Raw genomic sequence first — 26,740 nt, 5'->3', positions numbered from 1 at the left:
ATGCAGGTCTTTTATGACAGAAATAGCTGCTTCGCTATAGAAATATGCTAGAACACATTAAGAGAAGGCTCATCAATATTCATTAAGATGTATGCGATTATCTTTTGATGCCAATACGTTTACTCTAGACACTACTGTATAGATTTCTTTATAGATATACTTGTATACAAAGATTCAAAAAACCTTCCTTTATAAGCAAGGGCAAGAATAGTACTTTACCATATAGACAACTTTCAGGAGCTTTATCTCTCAGCTGATTTCAGGTACATGTATTAACTGTACAGCCTTCTTTGAGTTCTTTGCTGACCACAGACGTCAGTATTGAAGACATGAGAATATTGTTTATATTAGAAATTAAACAGTGCAGTGTTAAACCTAATGGGAGAATACCCAGTCTCAAACTGCTTTCTGAGATGTGCATTATTGTTAGCATTGGGTATCGAATAACTGTGGGTGTCTCAGGACATTCTCGATACTAAAGAGAGAAGAAAGTATGGAGCATTCAAGAAGAATGTGTCTGACTAATGTACTGTATACATAATTTTGTGTCATGGATTTTTGCATATCCTAGACCATTTATGAGAAAAAACATTCAAGCTACAATACCATTTTTTGTTGAAATACCCATGAGATCTATTTTATGAATAGCCCTTCTGTTTAATTACGTGAATAAGCTACAGGACAAAACATGAATGAGAAACGTGCAATAAAATAAGAAAAGTTTAAATGGCTAAATAACTTTAATTCTTGATGCTTCACTTCTACTTTTATTTATTAATCTTTTTAATGCAGCTAAACATGAACTCGGCTCCAACCTTCATAAACTTCCCAGCTAAAGGGAAACCTAAAAGGGGTGACACATATGAGCTGCAAGTGCGAGGTTTTGCGGCCGAGCAGCTTGCTCGTTGGATAGCTGATAGGACTGATGTCAATGTAAGTACAGATGGACTTTCATTTCCTTCCTGCGATGTAAATCTAGCTATGGAGAGTCTGTTTGCCAGATCTACACAATGGGGAAGGAAATCTATTCTAATTGGTTACTCGGTGACACTGTTCAAAGCAGGTCCTAAGCCCAGCTGTGTCTAGCTGAGCTTTGGAGATGAAGTATCTCTTAAAAACAGGCAACTTGTTTTATATGCCACATTATAATATTTTACATTTATTTAATGCTCTCCACCTAGAATGATTCCAAATCCCTTTACAAACTTGTGTGGATTCACCCACCAGTAAAAGCATCCACCTCCATGGAAATAAATCATTATCACAGGAAGAATATTAAATATGGCCTAACAGATTTTGCTCTATAGTATGTATTATTGAAACAAAAGATAAAAGGCATTCATTTCTGAACTACAGTTAGAATTATTAAAGAAATATTAAGTTGGTGTGTTGTGTACGTTGGTATGGTTTTATTTCTCCATATTCATCCTGTTTTTTTTTAAAAAAGAATTTTTTTAAGATAACCGTTTGCTTGCATAGATTCGAGTGATAAGACCTCCGAATTATGCTGGTCCCTTGATGTTGGGTCTGCTGCTGGCAGTCATTGGTGGCCTTGTGTACTTACGGAGAAGCAACCTGGATTTTCTCTATAACAAAACTGGCTGGGCTTTTGCTGCTTTGGTAAGCAAAAATACTTTTTTTAACCTCTCCCTGTTTCAACTTGATCCAGATTGAATTGAAAGGGAAGGAAATATTGCATTTGCTTTGTTACCTCTCCTGCGTGGGAAACTATTTAGTGGTGAAACAAATAACCTTTTTCCGTCAACTGGGTGTATTATAAACCAGATTCTCCTACTGACCTCAGAGTAAGCTGAACATGAGCAATTTAGGAGAGCATTTGTAACCAAACAGATGAGGCCAGACTACATGCCACATCCCTCCACACAGATTATTAGTGTGAATTTTATTTAAAATGAGTTTTGTACCCAGTTTATACTTAGGCTCTGATTATCCCTAGTCTAATTCAGTAAAACTCATTTTTCAGGATATTAAAATACAGGCTTCAGACTCAAACATTTGCTATTCGGCCTCTGGAATTGCAGCTTAAAGTCCTAAGTATTGGTACAGGTGCTGGGTATATAAAAAGCGCTGACCAACAGTGTTTGAAGTTATTCAAGATACAGTCAATCAAATGGTATATATCAAGGCATATGTTGATAGCATTCAGAAGATCGGAAAGAATCTTTCCTTGCTATACGGCTTTGGTGTGGTTTTGTTTGCTATTAGTTGATACCAGACTTGATGGGACAGTGGCCTGATCTAGTTTGGCACATCCAGTGTTCCTTGAAATGGGAGCTTATTGTTCCTCTAAGAAGAGAGGACATCTTGGCTAGAACGTAGTACACTGTAAAGAGTCTTTTCATCTTAATGGCAAAATCCAGAAGCACAGGGACCAAGAGTTCGGTGTAATGCAGATCATATTACTACAGTATTCATATTTTACATAAAGGGTTATTTGTGCCACGGACTTTCAAGTTTGAGTGCAGATGATTTTTGAAAAACATGACTTCTGGAAGGAAAAGTCCATACTTTTGGTTAGAGTGAAGATGAGGTTCATGTAGCTTTTCTTCATGGTTGTCTGGTAGTACTACTTGATTGCAACCTTTTCAGTTCAAACTGTGAGAAACATTATCAGTTAAGAATAGATATTGTGCTATGCATTGTATAAGGCAACATCAACATCTGTACATTCCTGGGTGAAGTGAATTGCAAAGATGAAAACTGAATAGAGAGACGTATGAGGTCCATACCAATTTGTCTTATGTTCTTCCTTTCTTTCTTCCTAGTGTTTTGTGCTAGCAATGACATCAGGCCAAATGTGGAATCACATCAGAGGGCCACCATATGCTCATAAGAATCCCCATACAGGACAAGTGGTAAGTCTTTATCTTTGTAGGATTACAGTGAAAAGATCCATGTTAAAAACACAAAATCCAGGATGCGAGTTTTGTTTCTGACTTCTCGCTTCCTGTGTCAGCAAGAGTAGGAATACTACAGAAGGAGCTCTTGAGCAGTCAGTGGGCAAATTTGAGGAGTTGTATTAACTGGTTTAGAAGGAATACCTGTTTATCCTCTGCCAGAAATATAGGAATCATGAAAGAAGGGCCACGAGAGTAAGATGTGAGAACAGGAAGCTCCTCAGGGCTCCAGCATGGATTTAGAGGGACCCACATATGGTCCTATCATTCTTTTGACTAAGAAGGACAAAGAAACATGACCTTTTTATTATGGATTGTGATTAATATTTTGGATGTTATCACAAAGCAATGAAGTCAGAATTTGCCAATCAAGTTTACTACATAGTTGTTAGCACTTAGAGAACATAGAGTAAATGTGACAGTATATACTAAATTGGTTTGAAGTTCATTACAACCAGACTGCTGTTTGCTGTAGTGCCTTATAATTTAGTGTCAATGCCACAAGAATGGTGCTATTAACCCTATGATCCAAGAACAAAGGCTGCTTAATGTCTGATTCAGTTTAAGTGTTTTGTCTTTTGTAGCTATTTCTCTTGTGTGCAATAAAATACATAAAAATAAAACTAGAAATGTAGTCACTAATCAGACTAAGAATGATCATTTTGACCAGCCTGGTGACATGCCATGCTCAACTCAGTATGATAAATCACTCTAATTCATGACTAGATTGCATGTAATAGCTAATACTAAAAAGGGAATGGTCTAGACAGAACCCTGTATTAGGAGCAGGGAAAACCAATTTTGTAGAGGGAACTCCATTGTCTATAGTTCCATTTATTCATTTTAAATGCTGAGGGACTTCTTAGTTTCAAGTATGCTGCATTTTAAGAGGAGGCTTCCATTTCTTGCTGTAGACATATCAAAATTAAGGGAAGATACAAAAAAATTATTTAGGGTAGATAAGTACAAATGATCGTGTTACGTGTTAGGTGAGTCAGAAATGATACCTGTTTTATTTTCTACTTCCAAACTTGGAATTACATTTTATAGATATTTTGCTAACCGCTTTCTTCTAGAATATATTCTTGTTACTAATCTATTTTAGAGGAAGTGCAACAGTTGCACTGTCTGCTTAGACTCTGGAGGTACATTATTTTAACAGAACTGGCTTTTTTTTAATCTACTTTTTTATCTCAAGCCCATCCATCCTTCTTTGTCTTGTCTCCATAAATTTTAATTCCATCTCTCATATGCCCCCCGCTGCTCTACTCTCACTTCCATACACACATTTTAAAAAATGAAACTAAGACCTCTCCGGGCAGTGGGAGAAGTGACAGCAGTTGGACTTTTAAGCAACTTTCTTCTGCTGCTTTCAGGTTCTCTGTGTTAAACCGTTTTATTGCCTCCTGGAACCTGGCCTTCCTTTTTTTTTTTTTTTTTTTTTTTTAACATGTACAACTTCTCTCCTCACCTCCTCCACATACCCAGTAACTAGTACGTAAAACCATTATTTCTATTTGTATGTATTCAGACATGCTTTTGTTCTCTTTGGCAATGTTTTACTGAACTTTTATAATAATTTAATCCTATGACTTATTAAAAAGTTATATCAGCCTGTCTTGTCCTCTTCAGTTCTGCCTTGCATATCAGATAGGCAAGATGCAACTCAAGTGCTTCTCAGTTGTACTGGGCACATGACATCTCTTGAGATGCCTGTGCCCCAGGTATTGACACTGAACTGAATGCTGCTTCACAGATCGTTAAATTAACTTGTGAGTAAAATGTGAAATTACATCATGATCTTTACCCAGACAGACACATACACTTTCAAACCACATGTTCCTTTTTAATTCTCTGCGTGTTATAAAGTATTGCTGAGCTGCTGTCAAAAATGTTGTGCTTGGATCTAACATAGCCCCGCATACACAAAGCTTTCCATATGTAACTGACTAGCAGTAAAAATTTTATTCTCCATATAGTCTAAGCTGTTTGTTAACCTGTTCAGTTTGCAACCTTTTAATATCAAACAAACCATGCTTAATATTTTATTGTCTAAGCCACGTTGAGTGAAAATAATTTTCATTTTTAATATTTTTCTTATCTGCATTTCCTGTGTTTTGCTATTGCTTTCTGTTTATCTCGTTCTCAATGGCCAGATTTTATATCCATTACGAATTACTTTAAACTCTGCTCCAAAGTTTCTTTCTTAATTGAATTTTGTCTTTTACAGAACTATATCCATGGAAGCAGCCAAGCCCAATTTGTGGCTGAAACACACATTGTTCTACTGTTTAGTATCCTTTATAATGAAATATACATATCCGATGGCAATTTAATTTTCTGCCAAACCTATACCTTCTCCCCTCACTACAGGAGTAGTTTGCTAAGATTCAAACTGATCACATAATACCGATATTGGTGACCAAAACCTTGCAGTGCCTTTATAATATGTCAACAGCTAACATTTCCTTATGCCCACAATCTGCCAATTCAACAGGATTAGGTATCGTTCTCTTTGTATGTCCTTAAATGAAGCCATGGACATTCTTTGAGACAGCCTGTGTTGGTGTCTGGCAATAGGTAAGTGGAAGCAGAACTAATCATCCTTTCTCTCTCTGTTGGTGGAGCCTTTCCTCTGTACTAAGACTTCCTGTCCAATGAAATCCCATAAATGCTTAATTCATGGGCTACTGCATACTTCTAAATTCTCCTATTATTATCTTAACCTTAGCTATTATGCTAATCTTTTACACCTTTTGTTTTCCTGTCTTGACAGAGTAAACTTATAGCTTTGTCACCACTGCCTTCACATATGTTTTTAAAGTTTTTCTTCTGGACAAGAGGAATATCTTCCAATCCAACTCCTCTCTCCTATTTTTCCTCAGCTCAGATGTGCAACTTTTTTCCTTCCACTGTCGGTAACCTTAGTTGTCCTTGTTTCTGAACTTTCCTCCTGAAGCATCTTTTGTGTTTCTGTAAATCCACCAATTCCGACCTCCACATCACTTCTGTATGCCACTGCCTTATCTCCTTACTGAAATCTTCGTCCAGGTGTTTGTCTCCTCGCCTTTTCTATAGCAACAACCTCTCTACAGCCTCAAAGTCCCCGCTCTTCAGATACCCCTGCCTGCATTTTCAAAGTACAAAGAGCAGAAAATGTACCATAATAACATCAAGCTAGTGCACTGGCTCCACATCTACTGGTTCATTTTAAGATCTAGTACAAAATTCCCTTCCCTTTTCCTTTAACCTCTCCATAATATACCGCAGCCATCCTGTAGACCTTTCCTTTCCTGTAGTAAGGTCACTGGTGCATGAGCCTCTCTATTACAGCTGTTGCCATCTGGAGCAGACTTTCTAGGGTGTCTCCACCTCAAGCGCTCTTCTCTGAAAATGCAGTCTACCTTTTTTCTACTCACCCACCCCCAATTCCTTTCCTTTTTGTAGTTTAATTCTGCTAAGCATTTTGGAGGTACACATTATATAAATGATACAAAACTTAAAATCGCATTAACTTTCTCATTGTTTCACATTCCTAGTTTTAAAACCAAAACAAAAAACTACAGTTGACCTTGTAATTCTCAGCTGGTATCCGGTTTCATCAGGCTCCAAAATGGGTTTTGTGTGAATTATTTTTCTTCCCCCCCAGAGTCTCTTTTTATTTCAGTAAATGACAGGCTCAGTCTTTTGTCTCTTTACAATATTACAGTGTAGCCACAATATATGATAACTTGTCAGTTCAGGTGAATGAAGAAATTAATGTTAAGTTTGATACAAAGCACCAGGAATCTTTGTTTTCTTTCACTGCACTTTTGATTTATTCTGGTTGTTTTAAGCTGGTGATAGTGTTTTGTGACTGTGTTTTGAAAGGGTTTCCAAATGACAGTGCATTTATTGAACAGCATGGGAGATATTTTTTGAGGCAAAAATGTTGCCATAAAGACCAGTTTTGGGGCAGAGGGAATTTCTTTCCTTTTTTAGCTATTATTACTCTCCTCTATTGGTTCTGAATCTAGTCAAATTCCACCTATCAAGAGGTGTCGGGCAGATTGCAATGACAAGATGTTAAAACAAACTGGGGGCTTTAAAGTGCTCTCATTTTGTGTGTCTGTGTCTCCACTCCCTCCATGTACCTACCAAATTTTCTAATCATTAAAGCTCTTCAAAAAAGGCACAATTTGGTAGTATCATTTCATAATTAAGTCATTCTTTTCATGTAGCTTCACTAACTGAAGAGTCATTTCAACTGGAATTGAAGGGTCTATAAGTCAATGATAAAAACCCATTCTTTTTCAGTGGGAGCAGGATTAGGCCTGAAATGTACATACTAGAATGCAATTAAACAAATGTAGGGCTTGCGTTCTGTTTTGTTGTCAAAAGAGTTTCACTATGTTAGATTTCCTTGTGGTCAAATACAGCATAACCAACTTATAAATCCTTACCTTAATTTTAGCAGTATTTTTACTGGTGAATAATAGTTCAAACTGAATAACAGAAAAGTCCAGACTTTGCTGTTTGTGCCTGTTATAGTCTGTCAAATTAAACAAAAACAGAAATATATTAACTACCATCTTGTTAGGCCAACAGAAGTTAAATAACATGGACAAGCTTTTGAGAATCACTTCTCATCAGGAATGGGAAGGTGAACAAGGTAGAGCAATATGAATTAGAGGCAAGGTCTTAATTCATACCTCCCTCTTTCTGAGGGAAAAGTAGTATTTGTTGCAAGCTTGCTGAGAACAATTATGATTTGTAGCTAGTGCAGTTAAACAGATCCCTTACATTTTCCTGGTTTTTGCTCTTCTGTGTTTCCTGGAATAATAATACCATTACTGCATGTTAGTTGTAATTTTTCTACAGTGTCTATCTTGGCTGGGGAGTCTTTAATCTTTCTAATAAGTTTTGTATGTGCCACATATGTGATTATGATTGGATTTATTAAATTTAAAAATAAGTACATGGTGTCTCTGTCAGTTTAGCCTTAAACAGCTTTTCAGATGGTGGTGTTACTTTAGGAATGGTACTCCTGCATGAAGCTGCTACCTCTGATATGGAGGTGGGGAAAAGAAAAAGTAAGTACTACTTCTAATCCAAGCAGTGCATTTTGTTGCTTAATTGAATCTCCATCAAGGGAAGATGCATTCAGGAAATGTTTCCAGTGTGATGGTTTACGACAGTGCTGGCACTCTTATTAGCTCCCCCCTCCGCCCCGCCCCAAGGTGTTTAGGTTCTCTGCACTTAATTCTTCGTTCACTGTTGAAATCTAGCAAAACCATAAAATTCAAAGTTAATTCACATTCCCTCTTTTATTCATACAATTGTTGGAGTGGACTTGGAGCACAGAGGAGAGAAGCAAGATAGTGTCTCGCTATTGTCTCGTTTCTCTGTGAGAGACTACTAAAAAATAAAAGCTCAACTATTAAACTCATAATTGAGGGATGAGCACTGGGGTAGCTCCAGGTTGTCAAATATATATTTGATCTTCTAAAATGGCCTTTAACTAAAAATCCAGATTAGTCGTCGTCCAAGAAATGGACATAAAGCTCCAGGCCTTAGTCCTTTTAAAGTCTTTTCCTCAGGGTTTATTTGTTTATTATGCACAGATTATCATGAAGCAGAGAGCAAATCAGCTGGAAAACACTGTGCAATAGTTCCTCGGGGGCTTTCCTTGCTTTAACCAGCCAGGAGGGGAGAAGATACAGCTTTCTTCTTTGACTCGCCTTCCCCTTCCTTTTATACTTCATCCTGAATAGCAATGTGACAGGCAGCAACCTGCTAATCCTTTACACACTGGGGTGCCTTTACCTTGTCACATTCCACAGTTCTATTTTAGAACCTGATAAAGCATGTACACCTCAAGTAACATTATGTACATTTGGTTCGTGTAACAAAGACGACTAATGTTCTTTCAGTCTATTGTCAGTTCACAGATTATTGACCTAATAGATTGTGGCAGTTATGGTTTATCACAGAGGTTCTCAAACATTTATTTGTAGGCTGCTTCTTAAAGGGACACTGTCACCTTCAGATTTTTTTAAATGCTTGTATATCATCTCTGTTGTCTGTTTTATAGAAATGTTTTGCACATTTCCTTCTCTACAGTTCATGACGGTTGGTTCAGCAGAAAAGTATACGCTGACCCAACCACAACCTTCTATATTATAATGTGCAAGAACTCTTATTTGGCCGTGCACTAGCTCCTCTCCTTTATCTACAACAGTTAATTCTGCTCAAACTCCCTCTGCACACTCAGCCCTGTGGATGGGAGCAGGGAGTTATTGACACCAGCCTTTGTCTCCTTTGCCCTGCTACTTCCCAACCTAGGGATGAAATTACCTTCCCCTATTCTGCTGCTCCACAACGTACGTGTGTGTGTGAGTGAGAGATGCTTTCCTCTACCCAGTTGAACTGTTGTGCATAGTATACCCTGAAAGAGGTGAACTTTCTGTTTCTACAGAAGCATGTGGAGGAGCTTAGTGAGGTGCAAGAGAGAGAAAAAAAGGCATTCTGGGTTATATGGACTTTTATAAGTGCTATGTAATATTTGTTAATTAAAAGAGATGGAGGGGCTTGTTTTTCTATACTGGATCTGCATTATCTATATAGGGTGTGTCACGCTGTCTGGAGTGGCCCGCTACCATGAGTGCCAACCTCAAGGCAGACTGTCAAGAAGTAGGGCAAAGGCCCCAAACTGGTTGTATGTTCTATAATTAGATATCACCAACCCAGTAACAAGTGTGAACTCCTAAAGCACTATACGTCTTACCATGGAGTCACAGTCACATTGGGCATTCCAGTCTATCTTGCCACCCAGGCGAGCTGGACTTAGTGATAAGTGGTTGCTATACACCAAAGATCACACAATACTGTATTCGGGTTACTCCTGGAGCCAAAGGACCCCAGTCAGCTACCCAAGTCCATTTGTACCTTGCGTCTCACCAAAGACAATGCTTGTAGCCAATCCTATAGTAAACTATTTAAGAATTTATTAATTAAGAAGAGAAATGAGAGTTAGTTATTACAAGATTAAAGCAGGCAAACACATATAAACAAATGAGTTAGTGTATAGTTTCAAAAGGTGACAGAGTTGTTGTAATATGTCAGCTCTGAATGTCTTTTAGGACTAACCCAGGTTGACCCTGCAGATCTCTGCTTCTGTTTCATAGCTCTGGCCCTGTGAGAGTCCAAACAGCAAAAGAGATGAAAAATGTTCTTGTCAGCTAGTTGTATTTTCTTCTTCCTGAATAAAAAGCTTTGATGGGACGAGCCCTTTTGCATGTAGCCTCTTCAAGAGTGGAAGGGGCAATTAATAAAGACTATGTCTACACTGCACTTTCGTTGCTAAAACTTTTGTCACTCGGGTGTGAAACACCCCCCCACCTACTCCCCCCTCGGGAACAAGTTTTAGCAACAAAAAGCACTGCTGTGGACAGCACTTCGTTGTCGGGAGCTGCACTCCTGTCAACAGAACTACCGCTCCTCATAGGGGGTAATTTTACTTTGTCGCTGGGAGAGAGCTAGAGAGCCACACACAGCACACCTTACAACAGCGAGGCTGCAGCAGCACAGCCGTACCGTTATAAGGTGTGCTGTGTAGACATAGCCAAAGCCTTTGTATTCTGGTGTCCCACAATGGCCCATTTAGTTTTGATAGGCCTTCTTGATAAACAGGAGATGATCCCTCCTGACTGGGCTCAGAGTTTCAGAGCAAACTTTTTTTTTTTTACAGTTGCAAAGTAAACACTTAAATATTTCCTGATAGCGTGTGATAAACATATTATAAGTGAGATTAATGCATGCAGCAATTTACAAGCATTTTATAAAGTCTAAACACCTGGTTGTAAGTTCAGTACCCTCTTAACCATACTAACACACAGGAAAAAACAGACTGGTTTCCAGCAGTGAATTTGTCAGTGCTCTGCTGAGGTCTAAAGCCTTGACAAGAGCTGGCACCTGGTCTGCCAGCATCACAGGGTGGGATTTTTTTCAAAGGGACTCAGCAATCGCCTAATCCTGCTCCTGTTGACATCCACAGTTAAATTCCCATTGAGTGCAGCAGGTGGAGATTTAGCTATTATTGAGCATTTTTAAAGCCCTATCCATAGTGGTGGTTTCAGGGTAGACTTACCTGTCTGGTCATTTTATTCTGCACTCTGTTGCTTATCTACAGTAATGTGTGTAGCTGGTGTTGGCCTGGTGGTATTATTCTTCAGCTGGCTGCTCTCTGTCTTCAGATCTAAATACCATGGCTACCCATACAGGTATGGCTTTTTTGCTGTTTAAATTATTGTGCTTTAATACATAGGTGTTGATGTAGCTATATTATATTGATTAGAACAGAGAATATTCTAGTAAATAAACATACAGTGACTTAAAACTTTGAGATTTTATAAAAATATAGGGGTGCTACTTGCATGGTTTACAGTGTAACTAAAAATCAATAAACTGTTACCTTACATTCATTCTGATTGGGGTTTCCCTTCCCAATAGTTTTTTGACAAAAGTGGGTGACTATAAAAAAAATACTTTGCCTGAAGTCCACTTCAGAAGAAAAATGGAAAACAAACTGTCCTGAAGACCCTTTTTTTGGTGAAACTAAGGATGTAAAAGTGAATTGATTGCAGTAATGACCAGAAACTTTTACCTGTTGTGGTCAACAGTTTAGTCCGTTTCCTCTATCCTATTCAAAACAAAAGAAAAAGTGCTACGGTACTTTTTATAATCTGACAGGTATAGAGTAAGTAAGAACCCAAAGATTACTTAGTATTAAACATCTTTAATGCCCCATTGTCATTACTCGCCATAAATTCGGTAATAGGAGTGAAGCATTTGATGACCTTAAAGCTTTTTTCCTATATTTTTTTTCCAAGTCACCTCTTTCTTAATCGTTACCTCATTAGAGATGAGATTTTTTTCAAAGCTGCTTAAGGGATTTGGAACCCAAATTCTGCCTGGAGTTCTACATTTCTTGGGCTGAGATCTTCAAAGCTGTCTGTGTCTCTGCATTTGTTATATGGAGCATCTAGTACAGTTTTTGAGGGGCTGAAGTCCTAATCAATAGGACTCTATATAACACCAGGTTTTGATTTGTAACTATTTTATCCTTTTGGGGGAAAATTTTTAAAAGTTCAAATGGGAGTTAGGAAGCCAGCTCCCATTGACCTCCTCTTCTATTGCTAGTTTATGATTTGCCCTTGCTTCTGTAGGCTGATATTTTCATCTTTCTGCCAGGGCAATCGTTCTTTCAAAAAAAATTCTATTAAAATCCATATTGTGTTTTGGAACTAATGAGGGCGTGCTTCCAGAGCAATGGATAAAGTTGGATCACTGCTCTTTCTAGTGACTGATGTGGAAGGAGACTGTCAGAACCCCCACGTTTTCAGCTTTTAATTCTCCTACAATCAATGACCTTTGTATGTTAATCAACTTTATAGCCCAGGAGGTATGGATGTGGTTCCCTCCAGAGCCAATCAACTTTATGAGTTACTATAGGACTTGCTGTAAAGGGACTTCTCCCCAACTACTTCCACCTCAGCTGTACCATTTCATGTCATGTTACATTCTCCCATATGCCCCTAATCATTCTAAATGAAACCGTCTAGAAAACTAAATGGAATATTTCTTACTTTAATTCAGTTCTTTTTTTAAAAATATCCTATGTTTTGTTGCAGTTTCCTGATGAGTTAAAGGATTCCACAAGCTGGGAGCATTTGAAAGATATCAGCTCTGAAATTGTGTGTAATGGAACTGAAGAGCTAAATGTGTATGGTTCATGCTACCTCTCTTTAAAGCGAATGAGATAGTTAAACACTGAACCAAAGAAAATGTGTAGTGCCTTAATATGACAAGCAGTATGCTCTGAACGTGACATGGAGTATTAAGATTCAGTCTTTTTTCATAAGCTTTACATCATGTTAAACCATTTTACTTTAAACCTAGTGGAATTCAAAACTTAGATTATGGACTACTAGTGTTTCTTTGAAATAACTAGAAACAGTACTTACATTCAGTTTGATAATTTGTTTGCCTCATTGTTTTCTGCTCTCTCATAGGTGAGGGGGGTGGTATGTTTTTTGTTTTGTTTTTTTAATTGCATTCTCTTTCCTGTCTACCTGTTGCTACTCTCGCTGGCATTTTTCCTTTCCCTTTTTTTATAACTCTGATGCCTGAGTCATACCCTTTCATGAATGAAGGGGCCAATTTCAGCATGTACCTAGAAACCTCTTCCTTTTTTCTGGAACACTCTCCAGCTTCTAGTGGCAAATGTGCAGATCTTACAGTCCTCAACTTGAATCTCTCTTGTATTTGACTGCAATGCAGTGCAACTGATTACCCCCATAGAGTAAGGGAAAGTCATCAACATATAGCACTGGTGAATGCATGTGGAATCTTGAATTAAGTTACGTAGAGTGGTTTAATATTGAGTTTTCCCCTCAATGCTCATCACTCCCCATTACCAAAAAGATATATTTTTTTAATAAAATTATCACCATTTGTTGCAGTCTCTGCTATCCTGAGCTGTCTGATAGGTCTGGGAAATCCCCCCCTTCTCTTCTGAACACATTGTCCTGTTACTAATTGGCCAGTGAGGACTCTCTGACTGCCTAAGACTGAAACTCCCCTGTATGCAATAAATGCTGGCACAGTGAGTCCAGTCTACATAGCCCAAGATCAGGAATGTTCTTAGCCTTTTCTTCATTCTAAATAGTTGATTCTGAAAAACTAATCTGAAACATAGCCCAAAAGATAGCCAGTTTCAGCTGATAAAGCAGAGGGATCCTAAATGTGGTTTAAAAATATTCTCATAGTCCTGCCAAACCAGCAGACATGCAAGCACTTTCAGTCAGTATCACTTGGAACTGTAACTTGCCACCTCCTTTAACTTGTTCTAATTTCCTTCAGCCTTACTTACTAGGGAGATTGGGTGGGGGGAATACGGGTATGATCCTAGGATAAACATTACTATCCCAGTGGAGATTCTCTTAGTTTTATAGTAGCCCTTTCTGCTTTCTGCTTGTTAGAGGAAATAAGAGCAGAAAATGGTGTGCCCCTGAGACACTTCCTTCTCCATCCCATCCCTAAGAAGGAGGAGACTTGACTTCTTGTGCTTCAGCCCAAATAGTCTTAAAATTCCATGACTAGGAATTCCAGCACCTATACTAGTGGGAACTCTTTCAGCTTGACTAGATAGTGCTACCTGCTGCAGGGCAGAACAAATGCTTGGAGGTAGTTTTATCATGGAGGATGTTATAAATAGGTAATTTCTCACCTCCTGTCCTCTTCTCTGTCCCAAAGGGGCAAGGGCTATGGAAGTTTTCTTTAGACTGAAGAGTACATGAGAAATAACCGCTTCATTCAAACTAGAATGTAACTGTTATGCAAGTTCACTAAATTAACTCACATCTCAAGTGCCTTAACTACACTAATCTAGTCTTTTGGTAATGGTTCAATTTAAATTTTGAGATGTTTTTGTATGGCTCAGAATGATGAGCCTTAGTGGCACAGATAAGTACATGATTGACTGGATTTTGGACAACTTTCAATAAAAAGTTTTACAGTCTGATCCTTGTTCTTGCGTCTGAAATTTAAACATATATTATAAAATATTCTATTAATAAAATAGAAAGTTGTGATTCCTTTTGAAAGTGAAGTTAATTTTTCTCACTCCAGTATATTGACCTAATAGACTTTTTGTCAGCAGTATGACCAGATAAACTGTCTGGGGCCTACTGGACTAGGACAGAAAATATAGTCCCAAAATACAACAGTGTTAGGAGAAAACAACTCTTCTGGCTACGAAATTGTATCTTGGTCTTATGGATTTTCTTGTACATTCCCTCTGATGCATTTGGCCAGTGTCCTGAGAGAGGATATTGGGCTAGATGGGCTACTGGTCTTATGCAGTATGGCATTTTGTCTAGGAAGAAGCAAGCTAGCACTGACTGCTGGAACTTTGAAGATGTTTGCAATGCAATTATGAATTGCTTCAGCTGTTGCTTTTTCATCAATACTCCACGAATGCTGCCATTTGTTATTTTCAAACTTGCTGAACTTCAACTATTGGGAACATAGTCATGATATCTAAGCTATTCAGACCATAGCCACTTAGGACTCTGTTTCTGAGAAGGTAAAATCTTTGTTGCTTTAACTATGTTGTTAGGCTTGTTTCTAGTAATAGTTTTAAATACACGAGGTACATTTTTATAGGCTCTTCAGAGGAGCACATAGTTTATATGACTCACTAGCTTTCAAGCAGTTGTAGGAAACCTGTGGACCAGATCATTTTAGTGGGTAGAGAGGAAGGATGGCATTTATGGTTAAGGCAGTGGACTTACAGGCAAGAGATCTAGATTCTCCTGCTCTGTGACTTTGAGCAAGCCACTTAATCTCTGTGGCTGAGTGCCCCACTTATAAAATGGGGATAATGTTTTACGTCTCACACCATTTCTCTGTCTTCTCTACCAAGACTGTAAATACAATGCATAGACTTGAAGACAAGGTGAATTAAAATAGAGCAAACAAAGTGCTCTAATAAAGACCTGTGAGGTCCCTGTTTTGTGCCAAGGAGATCTGCTTAGGGATCGAACAGTTAGGGTTGAAATACCTACACTCTGTAGAACCATTAGTTTGAATTTTAGCAGATTCCACTTGCCCCTTCAATCCACCTAGAACAACTGAACACCGTCAGTTCCCTCTGTGTATGCCTTTAGACCAAAGGGTTGTGTCTGTTCTGTGCAGACATTAAAGATCCCATTATGCTGCTCAGAAGAGTGAGGGGCTCTGAGCTGGCCTTCTTAGCAAAAATTTCCAATTCCAGCACTGCTGCCCTCAGTTGTGCTATTGTGGTAGCTATACATTTAAATATTTTGGGATTACAGACTATGTGTAAGTGTAAAACTATGTAGACAGCATAAGGCAAGTATAGTAGGCTTGGCTGTAGACTGCTATGCAAATTGGGTTTACCAAATCATGTAACCAGATTGTCAGACTAAGCATTTCTAGTCTTAAAATTTAATTCTGCTTCTTTTAAAAAAACAAATAAAACCACTTCTCCTCTGGAGGTGGAGAGAAATCAAATAGCTTTATCTGGGTAATGCAGCAGCAGTGAACATAGGGGCTCATGCAGTGGTGAGCTGGAGCCGGTTCGCTAGAACTGGTTGTTAAATTTAGAAGCCCTTTTAGAACCGGTTGTTCCACGAGGGACAACCAGTTCTAAAAGGGCTTCTAAATTTAACTGGCCAAAAGTGGCGCCTTACTCCATGGCACTGACTCCATGGGTTCTCCAGCCCTGGAGCACCCAGGGGGAAAATTTGGTGGGTGCAGAGCACCCACTGGCAGCTCCCCGCCCGGCCCCAGCTCACCTCTGCTCCTCCTCCTCCTCCTCCTCCCCTGAACGCGCCGCCCCGCTCTGCTTCTCCACCCCCATCCCCCCCAGGCTTCCCATGAATCAGCTGTTCGTGCAGGAAGCTGGGGCAGGCTGAGAAGCAGGCCGCGGCTTCCCGCGCAGGCCAAGGGAGGCGGAGGTGAGCTGGGACCGGGGGGTGGTGGTGAGAGGAGGGCCGCCTGTGCCGCAGCAGGTAACCTGCGGGGGGGCATGCAGGGGAACTGTTCCCTAGCTCACCTCCGCCACACTTGGCCTGAGCGGGAAGCCGCCACCTGCTTCTCAGCCCTCCCAGGCTTCCCGCCAAACAGCTGATTCACGGGAAGCTGGGGGAGGGGGCGGAGAAGCAGAGGGGGGCAGCGCGTTCAGCGGAGGAGGCAGAGCGGAGGTGAGGTGATCTGGGGCTGGGCGCAGGGTGGGGAGCTGCTGGTGGTGCTCTGCACCCACCAAATTTTCCCCGTGGGTGCTGCAGCCACTACGGTGGCCCACGAGACCCTCCTGCCCGGTTCTGGGGGCAGTCAGGGGACAGGGGAGGGGGGTGGATGGGGCAGGGGTCCTGGGGAGTGCATCAAGGAACGCGAGGGTGTTGGATGGGGCAGGAGTCCCGGAGGGCGGGGGTGGGCAACAACCCCCTCGTGGGGTGAGGAGGGAACCCGTTCTTAAGATTTTGGTAGCTCATCACTGGGCTCGTGTAATACAGCGGTGGCCACATTTCACGTTACCTTTTCCTCTTTGCAGGAGATCAAGACAGTCATGCTTTGAAGGGAGAGTTTTTATAAATTAAATTTCCTGCCGACAGAGCAAGTTTGTGCCCATGAACCAAAGTGAGAGCATTTTATGTAGCGGAAGTGTTGCAATTAAGAGAACAATTCACTATATTAAAAAAAAAATTAAAGTAGAAAAGGGGAGGGAGAGCAGTTTTTTTCTCTAATGAAATAGGAAATTGAGTGGAAAATGAACTGGAGTGATTTTGTTTATGTAAACAAGACCTGACAATGAAGGTGTGATTCCTCAGTATGGCAGATGACAGAACTTGCTGGTTTCCTCCTTTGAAGAAATGAGCGAGTGTGAATTCTTTGTGCATGCTAGACACTGCTTTTAGAATAATAGTAATTGAATGCAATTTTTGGGAGCCCTTTGGGTGCTAAGGTAGGTGGTTGTCCTACAAAAAGGGAAGCATCCAAATGACTTTAAATCTGGTTCCATCTACACAAGCAAGACAAAACCATTGTGCAACTGTGCTTTAACACTAAAATTGGATCGTTTGTCTCAATGGCCATCAAAGAGTACTGCTTCCATTTCCTTTTCTGTAAAATGGAGACCATTAGAAATTCACTTACAGAAGTGTTGTGAAGTTTAACTAGCAACTATAATATCCTTTTCAGAGTAGCAGCTGTGTTAATCTGTATTCGCAAAAAGAAAAGGAGTACTAGTGGCACCTTAGAGACTAACCAATTTATTTGAGCATAAGCTTTCATGAGCTACAGCTCACTTAATCGGATGCATATCCTTATGATTAAAGTTAGTAATAGGTTAAAAAAAATCAGCTCAAACTTTGGATTCCCATTATTTTTATTGCTTGTGTAGCAAAAGTTACCCAATGCATAGAACCTAAACTTCCATTTTTTGAAAAAAGTGAATTCCTACTCCTATTGTAGTCAATGGGACCAGGATTTCACCAGTTATGGACAGGGACTAGCATGAACCAGGACATGGGGGTCACAAACAAGGACCTCTGCTGGCCCTATCAGTTTCTCCAGAATTTAAGTGTTAATGTTTTAGGTTCGATGCTTTTGAAGATAATCTTCTGAACATTAGTCAATTAAATGCTCTCTTCCAGAGTCTGAAGTCCTGTCTTCCCCAGTCCTCTTAATGGAATATTTGCTCTGAAACCTAACATTTATGTCACTGACTGTTTCAGTAAGAACACCTACCTATTGTGAAATTTTGTGTGGGGCTAAAATATTATAACATTTCCTCCTCCTCCAAGTTATGCAGGAAATTGGCTCTATCCAAACAAACCTCTCCAATTCACATCAGTAAGATGTGAAGATTAATGCATAGATGAGATTTGCTTGTTGAATAGTATTGTGCTTGTAAAAGACACAGTCTCTGTCCCAAGGGCTTTATGATCTAAGAATAGAAGCTCCCAGCCAAGGAATAGAAGACATATCCAGTTGCATGGCATAGCTCATTCTAAACTTGTTCAAATACATAATAAAATGGTTACCTACCTTTCTATAACTGTTGTTCTTCAAGATATTGCATATATCTGTTCCACTGTAGGTGTATGCATACCTTGTGCACAGTTGTTGGAGAACTTTTTCCCTCAGAGGTACCTCTTGGGGTGTCTTGAGCACCCTTTCTCATCACGTATGCTAGTATAAGAGATGGAGCCATCCTCAGTCCCCCTCATTTCTTTCATACGGGATAGACACTGATAGAGAGAGGGGAGGGAGTGTGGGTTGTGAAATGGACAGTTGCAATGTATCTCAACAACACCATGGTTCCCTGTAAGCTGTGCAGTTGTGCAGCAGGCTATCAAGGGCTGTGCAGGCAGGGAGAGACGCTCCTACCCACGCCCACCACAGCTGCCAGGGAGAGGAGCCCCTCTGGCAGCCCAGCCCAGCCCTGTCAGAGCTGCCAGGGAGAGGAGCCCCTACCTTGGCTCAGTCCAGCCCCACGAGAACTGCCAAGGAGAGGTACTTCTCCCTCAGCCTGGCCCAGCCCCACCAGAGCAGCCGCGGCTGGGGAGAGGTGCTTCTCACCTGGCCCTGAGCTGCTGCAGCGAGAGAGGGCTGGGGGGAGTCCTCTCTTCCCACCATAGCCCCAGGGCAGCCTGTACCCCAAACCACTCATCCCCAAAGCCCACATCCCCCACACTCCAACCCTCTGCCCCAGCCCTGAGCCCCTTCCCATACCCTGAATCCCTCATCCCCGGCCCCACCCCAGAGCCTTCACCCCTAGTCAGATCCCTCACACCCCCACACCCCAACCCTTTGTTCCAGCCCTGAGCCCCCTCCCAGACTGCAAACCCCTTGGCCCCATCACACATCACCTCTGTATTGGTGCATATAACAACACTCATTCCACATATGGATGTAAAAAATTAGAAGGAACACTGCTTAAGACCCACGAATCTGATGTTACCTGGGCCCAAGCACTTAGGAAGTGGGATAAACAATTTGTAAACAAAAGGTGGGAAACAAATGGAACTGGTACACCGCCTTTGACCAATGCATCAAAATGTCTGTTTGGATGAGGGGGCTGGACAGGATGAGCCCACTGATGCTGAAGAGCGGCAGTGGATGTTGTCTTCTATAACCCCTGTACTTTCTCCTCAGCGGATCTTGAGGCTTGGAAGCAAAATCCTGGTATCTGCATGGCGGTTGAGGATTGAACTGTTTCCTCTTCGTTGCCTAAGTATAGTATCCTATAGATTTTAATGTTTCCCTGGAATTTTTTAGGCTTCTAGGTCCTCAGTGGTCTGCTGGACTTCTGAGGAGATCCCAGACAACTGTAACCATGAACATCTCATAGAAATGGGTAATGCCAGGGTTTGAGCTGCCACATTTGTGCCATCTAAACTGTCCCGAATAGCAGTTCTGCCAACTAGCTTGCTGTCATAAATATAAAGGGAAGGGTAACCACCTTTCTGTATACAGAATTATAAAATCCCTCCTGGCCAGAGGCAAAACCCTTTCACTTGTAAAGGGTTAAGAAGCTAGGATAACCTCACTGGCACCTGACCAAAATGACCAATGAGGAGACAAGTTACTTTCAAAACTGGGGGCGGGGGGGGGGGGAGCAAAGGGTCTGTCTGTCTGTGTTATGCTTTTGCCGGGACCAGGTCAGGAATGCTCTTCAGAACTTCTGTTAAGTTAGTAAGTAATCTAGCTAGAAATGCGTTAGATTTTCTTTTGTTTAATGGCTGGTAAAATAGCTGTGCTGAATGGAATGTGTATTCCTGTTTTTGTGTCTTTTTGTAACTTATGGTTTTGCCTAGAGGGATTCTCTATGTTTTGAATCTGATTACCCTGTAAGGTATTTACCATCCTGATTTTACAGAGGTGATTCTTTTACTTTTTCTTTAATTAAAATTTTTCTTTTAAGAACCTGATTGTTTTTTAATTGTTCTTAAGATCCAAAGGTTTGGGTCTGTATTCACCTATGCAAATTGGTGAGGATTTTTATCAAGCCTTCCCCAGGAAAGGGGGTGTAGGACTTGGGGGGATATTTTGGGGGCAAGACGTCTCCAAGTGGTCTCTTTCCCTGTTCTTTGTTTAACACGCTTGGTGGTGGCAGCATAGGGTTCAAGGACAAGGCAAAGTTTGTACCTTGAGGAAGTTTTTAACCTAAGCTGGTAAGAATAAGCTTAGGAGGTCTTTCATGCAGGTCCCCACATCTGTACCCTAGAGTTCAGAGTGGGGAAAGGAACCCTGACACTTGCCCTCATCGACAATTACTTCAAAATTCTGCCTACAGTCCTCTGGTAACTTGTCTTTTAAATTTTATAATGCTATCCGAAAGGGTGAAGTCACAGTAGGTGAGCAATCCTGTTGGTTTGCAATCCTGAGTTGCAGATTCCCTGTAGAAGAAAGGTTGCATCCAACAAGTCCAGCCTCTTCAAAAGTTTGCCTTTGACTGTCGATGGTTGGTGTCCTTGTTCATTAGCATGCTCTCCTGTTCATTAGCAGCTGCCACCACCAAGGAACTTGCAGAAGGGAGAAAGTACAAATGGTCATACCCCGTAGAGGGGATATAGTATCTCTGTTTAGCTTGCTTTGCTGTGGGGGTAAGGAGGATGGTTCTGCCACAGTGCCTTGACTGGCTCCATAATGGCTTCATTAATTGGGAGAGTCACTCTGGAAGAATGTCCACTAACTTGAGACAGCTTTCACGCATCTCCTCTGCCTGAATGTCAAGAATAGAGGACACCCTTCTCAATAGATCTAGATGAGTTCTGTGGTCTTCTGGTGGTGGTGGATTGCTTGCTGCCTCAATAGCCTCATCTGATGATGAGGAAGAGGATGACACAAGATTCTGAGGTGGTGGCTGCTCCGTGCTTGTGCTGGGGGAAGCTGCCTAAATGACTTCTGGCTGCTCAGTAGTGGGTACTGGAGATTGATGCTCTTGGTGCAGATGCCCTGAGAGCAGTCTCAATGACAAAGAACTAGGTGGTTGAGGAGGGGTCTAGTGGGAAGAGGGCTACCCCACGTGTCCAGAATGGCCATTCATATGGACCTGAGACCCATCCTTGACTGGGCAATTGCTCCTTAGGAGGAAGCCAGTGCTGTGACTGTGGCATGTCCTATGGTCCCCGTCTCTGATGAACGGTATGCCCTCTGTCTTGGATGTCATAAAGATGGATGCACCTCTGAGTCCGATGAGGAAGAATCTGAAATGTCAGACAATGGGCCACAGGGGCCAGAAACAGCTGGGACTGGGAATAGGTAGCCTGGTACCAGGGATATCATCCGAGGCTTGCCCTTGGACTGCACCAGCCTTTGCAGAAGCTTGGGAGGTAAAGGTACTATGGGTTCCTGATGCAAGCATCGGTACTGAGTGTAAAGTACTTCTTGTGCTGCTGAGGATATCGGTACTGAGAAGCTTAGAAAGTCCCTTGTGGCTGCATAGGCCTCCACATGTTTGGGAGCAAGCAATGACTGGTCCTTTGGGACTTGGAGTAACCAGTATGTTGCTGTGATCCTTGGTGTAAAGGACCATCTATCACAAAGGTAGGCTTACCTGGGTGGCAAAACAGATCAGAGTACCCAAGTCTGTGACTTCATGTAAGGGCTCTTTTAGTGTCTGAGGGGTTTACACTTGCTAATTCATTGTTGAAATCTAAGTATAGAACTCACAACTAATTTGGAGTTTGTGCCCTGCTTCTTAACAGTCTGTCCTGAGGTTGATACTCACACTTGACTTGAGCCACTGCAGGACACCTTGACACCTTCCACTCCTACTCAGCCAGATAACTTTAAAATATTTCAGGATTTTTTGTGTCACATAGAAGAGACTTTAGAAATCCCTGTGGTGCTTGTGCAAGAAAAACTGCACTAGATATTCTGCACTCCTCTTATGCCTGGACAGATTACCATGATCATTTATGAGGGGCTACTAGAACAAGAAAAACATTTGTGGCAGACTCCAGCATCTTTGGCACTTACCTCTAAAAATGGTAGATAGATATTGGTAGATAGAACTCCCTTGAAACTCCCTTTGAATATTTTAAAGACATATCTAGTTCCTTGATCTCTGGTAATGCTGATAGTGCATGAAAGGTCCAGATAGCAAGGATTCAAAAAATTACTTCAGGAGACATGGATTCCTCCCCAGAAATAGGTTTATTTGGCAGGAAAATTTACTTATAATGAAGTCTGCATCTCAAATTACCAGGCACTTCTGTTAAAGTATGATTACCTTAATTGTGACAAGGTATCACAGTGTATAGAGAAATTCCCTCAAGAACATTGGGAGGAACGGAAATGTATTGTATCTGAGGTACAATTCGTAGCTCACACACTGCTACAGGAAGCGTTTGATGTGTTGGATACCACAGCATACTCAGTGGCCACCTCCATCACCATGCATAGGACTTCCTGGCTTTAATCTTCAGAAATAACAAAGGAGGTCCAAATAACAGTTGAGGACCTCCCATTCAAAGGGTGTGATCTGCTTAATGCAAAACTGATGAAGTCCTGAATTCTCTGAAAGATGTGAGAGCCAGTCTCTGTTCCTTGGGAGTTTACATGCCAGCTCCTAAGAGAAAGCAGGACAGGTAACAATGTTATTTTATTATTACGTATTACATATTATTATTAAATTATTACAACCCCTAAAGATCATTAGAGCCACCAAGGAAGGAGCAGATGTTCCAATACAGAACTCTTCTTCTACTGCACACCCTGTGTCCACCTCATGACAGCAAGTTTGATACCATCATCAAGAGCTGCACAGAAAGTCTGAAAGATCTATGCCCTTCTCCCCCAACCTCTTTTTGGCAACAACATTTTTTATTTTAAAAACACCTGGAACCTCATTACTTTAGACCACTGGATCTTAGAAATTAATAAGCTTGGAGTATTCCATTCAATCGGAGTCCTTTTCCATCCAACCCTGCTTCCCTGTCTCTATTCAGGGACCCCTCTTATGAGAAACTGTTAAAGCAAGAAGGGGAAAAAAATAGATCTAGTTTGCCATGGAACATACAGTACTTTCAATATATATTAAAATACTACAGTAGTGTAACAAGGTGGAGCATGTCATGTGGTTTTTCTTTTCCTCCCTACAGTTTCATCCCTGGTGTGACATTCTGTACCTTGGGGGAGCATCCTGGAATCCCCATATTCCTCATTTTTATATAATCATGATCTTACACGTAAAGGTATCAGGGGGAAGGTTATGATCTGCTGAAAGTCATTTCTCTATCCATATATGGATATCATGCATATGAAGTTATGAGAATTGTGTTGTATGGTTGTCACTAAAACATGCCCTAAGTTGGGAGATCAGCCAGATATTAGCTCCCCAGAGGCAACAGCAAGGAAAGTAACCAACACCTGGGCGGGGTGTCAATCAACCCATCAACAATCATTGTCCAGCAAGGGAGCTACAATGCAAAAACTTAGGGCTTGTCTACACTGGCACTTTACAGCGCTGCAACTGAAAAAATACCCCCCTGAGCACTGCAAGTTTCTGCCCTGTAAAGTGCCAGCGTAGGCAGTGCACCAGCACTGGGAGCTGCGCTCCCAGCACTAGTAGCTATTCCCCTCGTGGAGGTGGGTTTTCTAAAGCGCTGGGAGAGCTCTCTCCCAGTGCTGGTGCTGCGACCACACAGCCATGTTAAAGTGCTGCGGTGGCGGCGCTTTAATGTTGCTAGTGAAGACATGCCCCTACCTGCATGAGGCCACACCAGGGGAATTTCTCAACCTTGCCTGGAGACAGCAATGCCCACTCAGACATGGCTGGACTTGTGTTTTCCAAGCACATGGACTCAGGGTATAAAACCAAACACATGGGGCCCATGCTTCGCCTTTCTCCTTCACCCCACCTATGCTGCAAGCAATGAGGACACTCTGAAGACTCCAACTGAGGGGACTGGCACAGATTTAAGGGACAAGTCTATACATTAAGGACTGCAATATCCGGTGGGATGAGAAAAACTGCTTAATCTAGATGTTGCCCATTCTAATAAGGTTGAGAGTTTAGATTGCGTGTTTATATTTTCTTTTGGTAACTAACTCTGACTTTTTGCCTATCACTTAATATCACTTAAAATCTATCTTTTGCAGTTAATAAATTTGTTTTATTGTCTATCTTTACCAGTGAGTTTGTATGAAGTGTGTGGCAAATCTGCTCAGGTTTTGCAAAGGCTGGTGTATGTCCACTTTCCATTGATGAAATGGTGAACCAATTAATAAATTTGCACTGCTCATCTTGAGCAGTGCAAGACAGTATATTCCTGAGGTACAGTGCTAGGAGCTGGGGGGATTTAGTTGATTCCTCTCTGTGTGATTCATGAGTGGCTCTGGGAGCATTGAAGCAATCTAGCTGGTTGTGGGGCTCCACATGTGGTTGTGCTGAGTGATAACAGCACCTGGAGGGGTTTGCTGCTGTTCACTAGCAAGACATTGTGAGAGACAGACCAGGCTTGAGAAAGTTCAGGGGCATAGCGGTCCCACAGTCCCAGGCTGCACCCCGGGGATCCTGTCACACTTGGTTATTACTTGTTTCTCACAGGCTTATGCCCCTTGTATTTCTCAACTATTTTTATTCAGCTTTAGAAAAATCATCAGTTCTTTTAAGGCCTGATCCTGCACCATTGACTTCAATAGGTGCAGGATGGAGTCCTCCACTGAGCATTGTCCCGGATACCGAATCAGGGCAATAAGTCTGTTGCTCTCATCAAAGGGTGAGAGGCTGGCAGCAAATCAAAAGTTACAAAGCTGCAGCTGACTATCTATTTTAAGTGTTATCGTAGCTGAAGTTAGTTGATGCTGGGCAAGTATTTTAGCAAGGGTGCTTTTGTATACAGCGTATTGGGTATTTGCTGGATTCTGTTTATGATCTTTGAATATTTAAAATGTTATAAACATACTTATATACTTATACCTACTGGGATAGGCCATCAAATGGGATAGGGCATCAAACTACTGGGATAGACCATCATGAAAATAACATGAGTTATTATTACTGTGAGTAAATATATTATTGACTCATGTTATTTCCATGATTTTGCTCTTTGTCACTGATTTCTCAATTGACAGGAAAGATGCCCATAGTTAACACTGAGGCCAGATAATTGACATCTCCAGTAAGTGAGTAGGTGAGTAAAGTGGCATTTGGATTTCCCTTGCAGATGCCATATTTCTATAGTCCATTAATTCAAACTGATTTAATTCAGGAATTCTTGGGAACTTAACTTGTGGCATGTTAATGAGTCCCCAAAAATATTTTGTGTTCCCAAGAAATTATTAATATTACAATTATGCCTAGAGACTTTAACTGTGCTGAAGATCCACTGGGCTAGGTCCTATACAAAGAGTAAGAGATAGTCAGTGACCTGAATAGATGACAATCTAAGGTCCTGATTCTCTATGTGTCTACTCATTTAAATTTACTATTGTGAGTAGTTGCATTGATTGTACAATAGTAAAGTTAATCATGTACGTAAGTGGTCATATCAGGGCCTAATTTATGCAAAATGTGTGAGGAAAGGGACATAACATACCAGCAGAGTGATGTAATGACTTGAAGTGTCAATCCATTTTTTTATTTTGAGTTTTAATTTTTAAATCTGCAACTGCTGCAGTGCACAGGCGTTATCTATATTGATGTTTGACACATTAGTACACTGATGTGCTTTTTGACAGGACGTTCTCTCCTTCGGTCATGAGTGACAGTATGTTTAAGTATGGTGATGATCCTGTACAAAAAATAGCTAGAGACAAAGACACTATTGCCTTGCTAAGTGCCTGTGGCGGCAGCTGCCACTAGCTCTTTGCTTGGGCGAATGACCAATGTAGGCGCGGAGAAGACAAAGCGAACAAGCTTTCTTCTCCCTTTCATGGGTAACGTCATAGCATTCCATGTCTGACGTCAAGCCCTCGAGGATGACGTAACCATTCATACAGCCAATCACAGCTAGAAAGATGACGTACACGACCTTAGCAACAGGCCCAGTCCGAGCGGGCCAATTAGAAAATCGATGGGGGTGGCAGGCAGCCAATGGGAGACGGCGAGGGAGGAAGGCGGCAGGAGGCCGGTCGTCTCCCTCATCTTCCCTCCGACAAGATGGCGGTGGTGCTGGCGATGGCGGCACTAACGGCTTTGTGTCCCTTCAGCGCCTGAGCTCGGTTCCGGCCTGGCCGGGGGTACCGAGCAGCGGCGACATGACCGCGGAGCCCATGAGGTACGGACCGAAACACTCTCCCGC

The 26,740-nt window shown here is 41.4% G+C and overlaps 2 protein-coding genes across 8 annotated transcripts in view; both read left to right on the top strand.

The window, feature by feature from the left end:
• MAGT1 (magnesium transporter 1) overlaps window positions 1-24,598 on the top strand; it is a 28,324-nt gene extending 3,726 nt beyond the window's left edge. The window contains exons 4-10 of one of the 3 annotated variants that reach the window (XM_073361141.1): window positions 793-933; window positions 1,480-1,620; window positions 2,787-2,876; window positions 5,149-5,212; window positions 7,916-7,990; window positions 11,089-11,179; window positions 12,590-14,481. In XM_073361141.1, coding sequence (XP_073217242.1) covers window positions 793-933; window positions 1,480-1,620; window positions 2,787-2,876; window positions 5,149-5,212; window positions 7,916-7,990; window positions 11,089-11,179; window positions 12,590-12,605 — 618 coding nt within the window. In that variant the 3' untranslated portion in view covers window positions 12,606-14,481. Of the gene's footprint in view, window positions 1-792; window positions 934-1,479; window positions 1,621-2,786; window positions 2,877-5,148; window positions 5,213-7,915; window positions 7,991-11,088; window positions 11,180-12,589; window positions 14,482-23,146; window positions 23,567-23,596 lie in introns of those variants that run through there. The other 2 variants (XM_073361142.1, XM_073361143.1) reach the window with 2 other exon arrangements.
• A 1,931-nt stretch (window positions 24,599-26,529) lies between these two features.
• Window positions 26,530-26,740, top strand: part of ATRX (ATRX chromatin remodeler) — a 140,981-nt gene continuing 140,770 nt past the window's right edge. For 3 of the 5 annotated variants that reach the window (XM_073361133.1, XM_073361132.1, XM_073361138.1), the window contains exon 1: window positions 26,530-26,716. In XM_073361133.1, coding sequence (XP_073217234.1) covers window positions 26,697-26,716 — 20 coding nt within the window. In that variant the 5' untranslated portion in view covers window positions 26,530-26,696. The remainder of the gene's footprint in view (window positions 26,717-26,740) is intronic. The other 2 variants (XM_073361136.1, XM_073361139.1) reach the window with 1 other exon arrangement.

This window comes from Lepidochelys kempii, chromosome 9 (assembly GCF_965140265.1).
Source record: "Lepidochelys kempii isolate rLepKem1 chromosome 9, rLepKem1.hap2, whole genome shotgun sequence".
NCBI classification, from domain to species: Eukaryota; Metazoa; Chordata; order Testudines; family Cheloniidae; genus Lepidochelys; species Lepidochelys kempii.
Note: the sequence above shows the minus strand (reverse complement) of the source record. Positions and strands in the feature narration are given on the sequence as shown.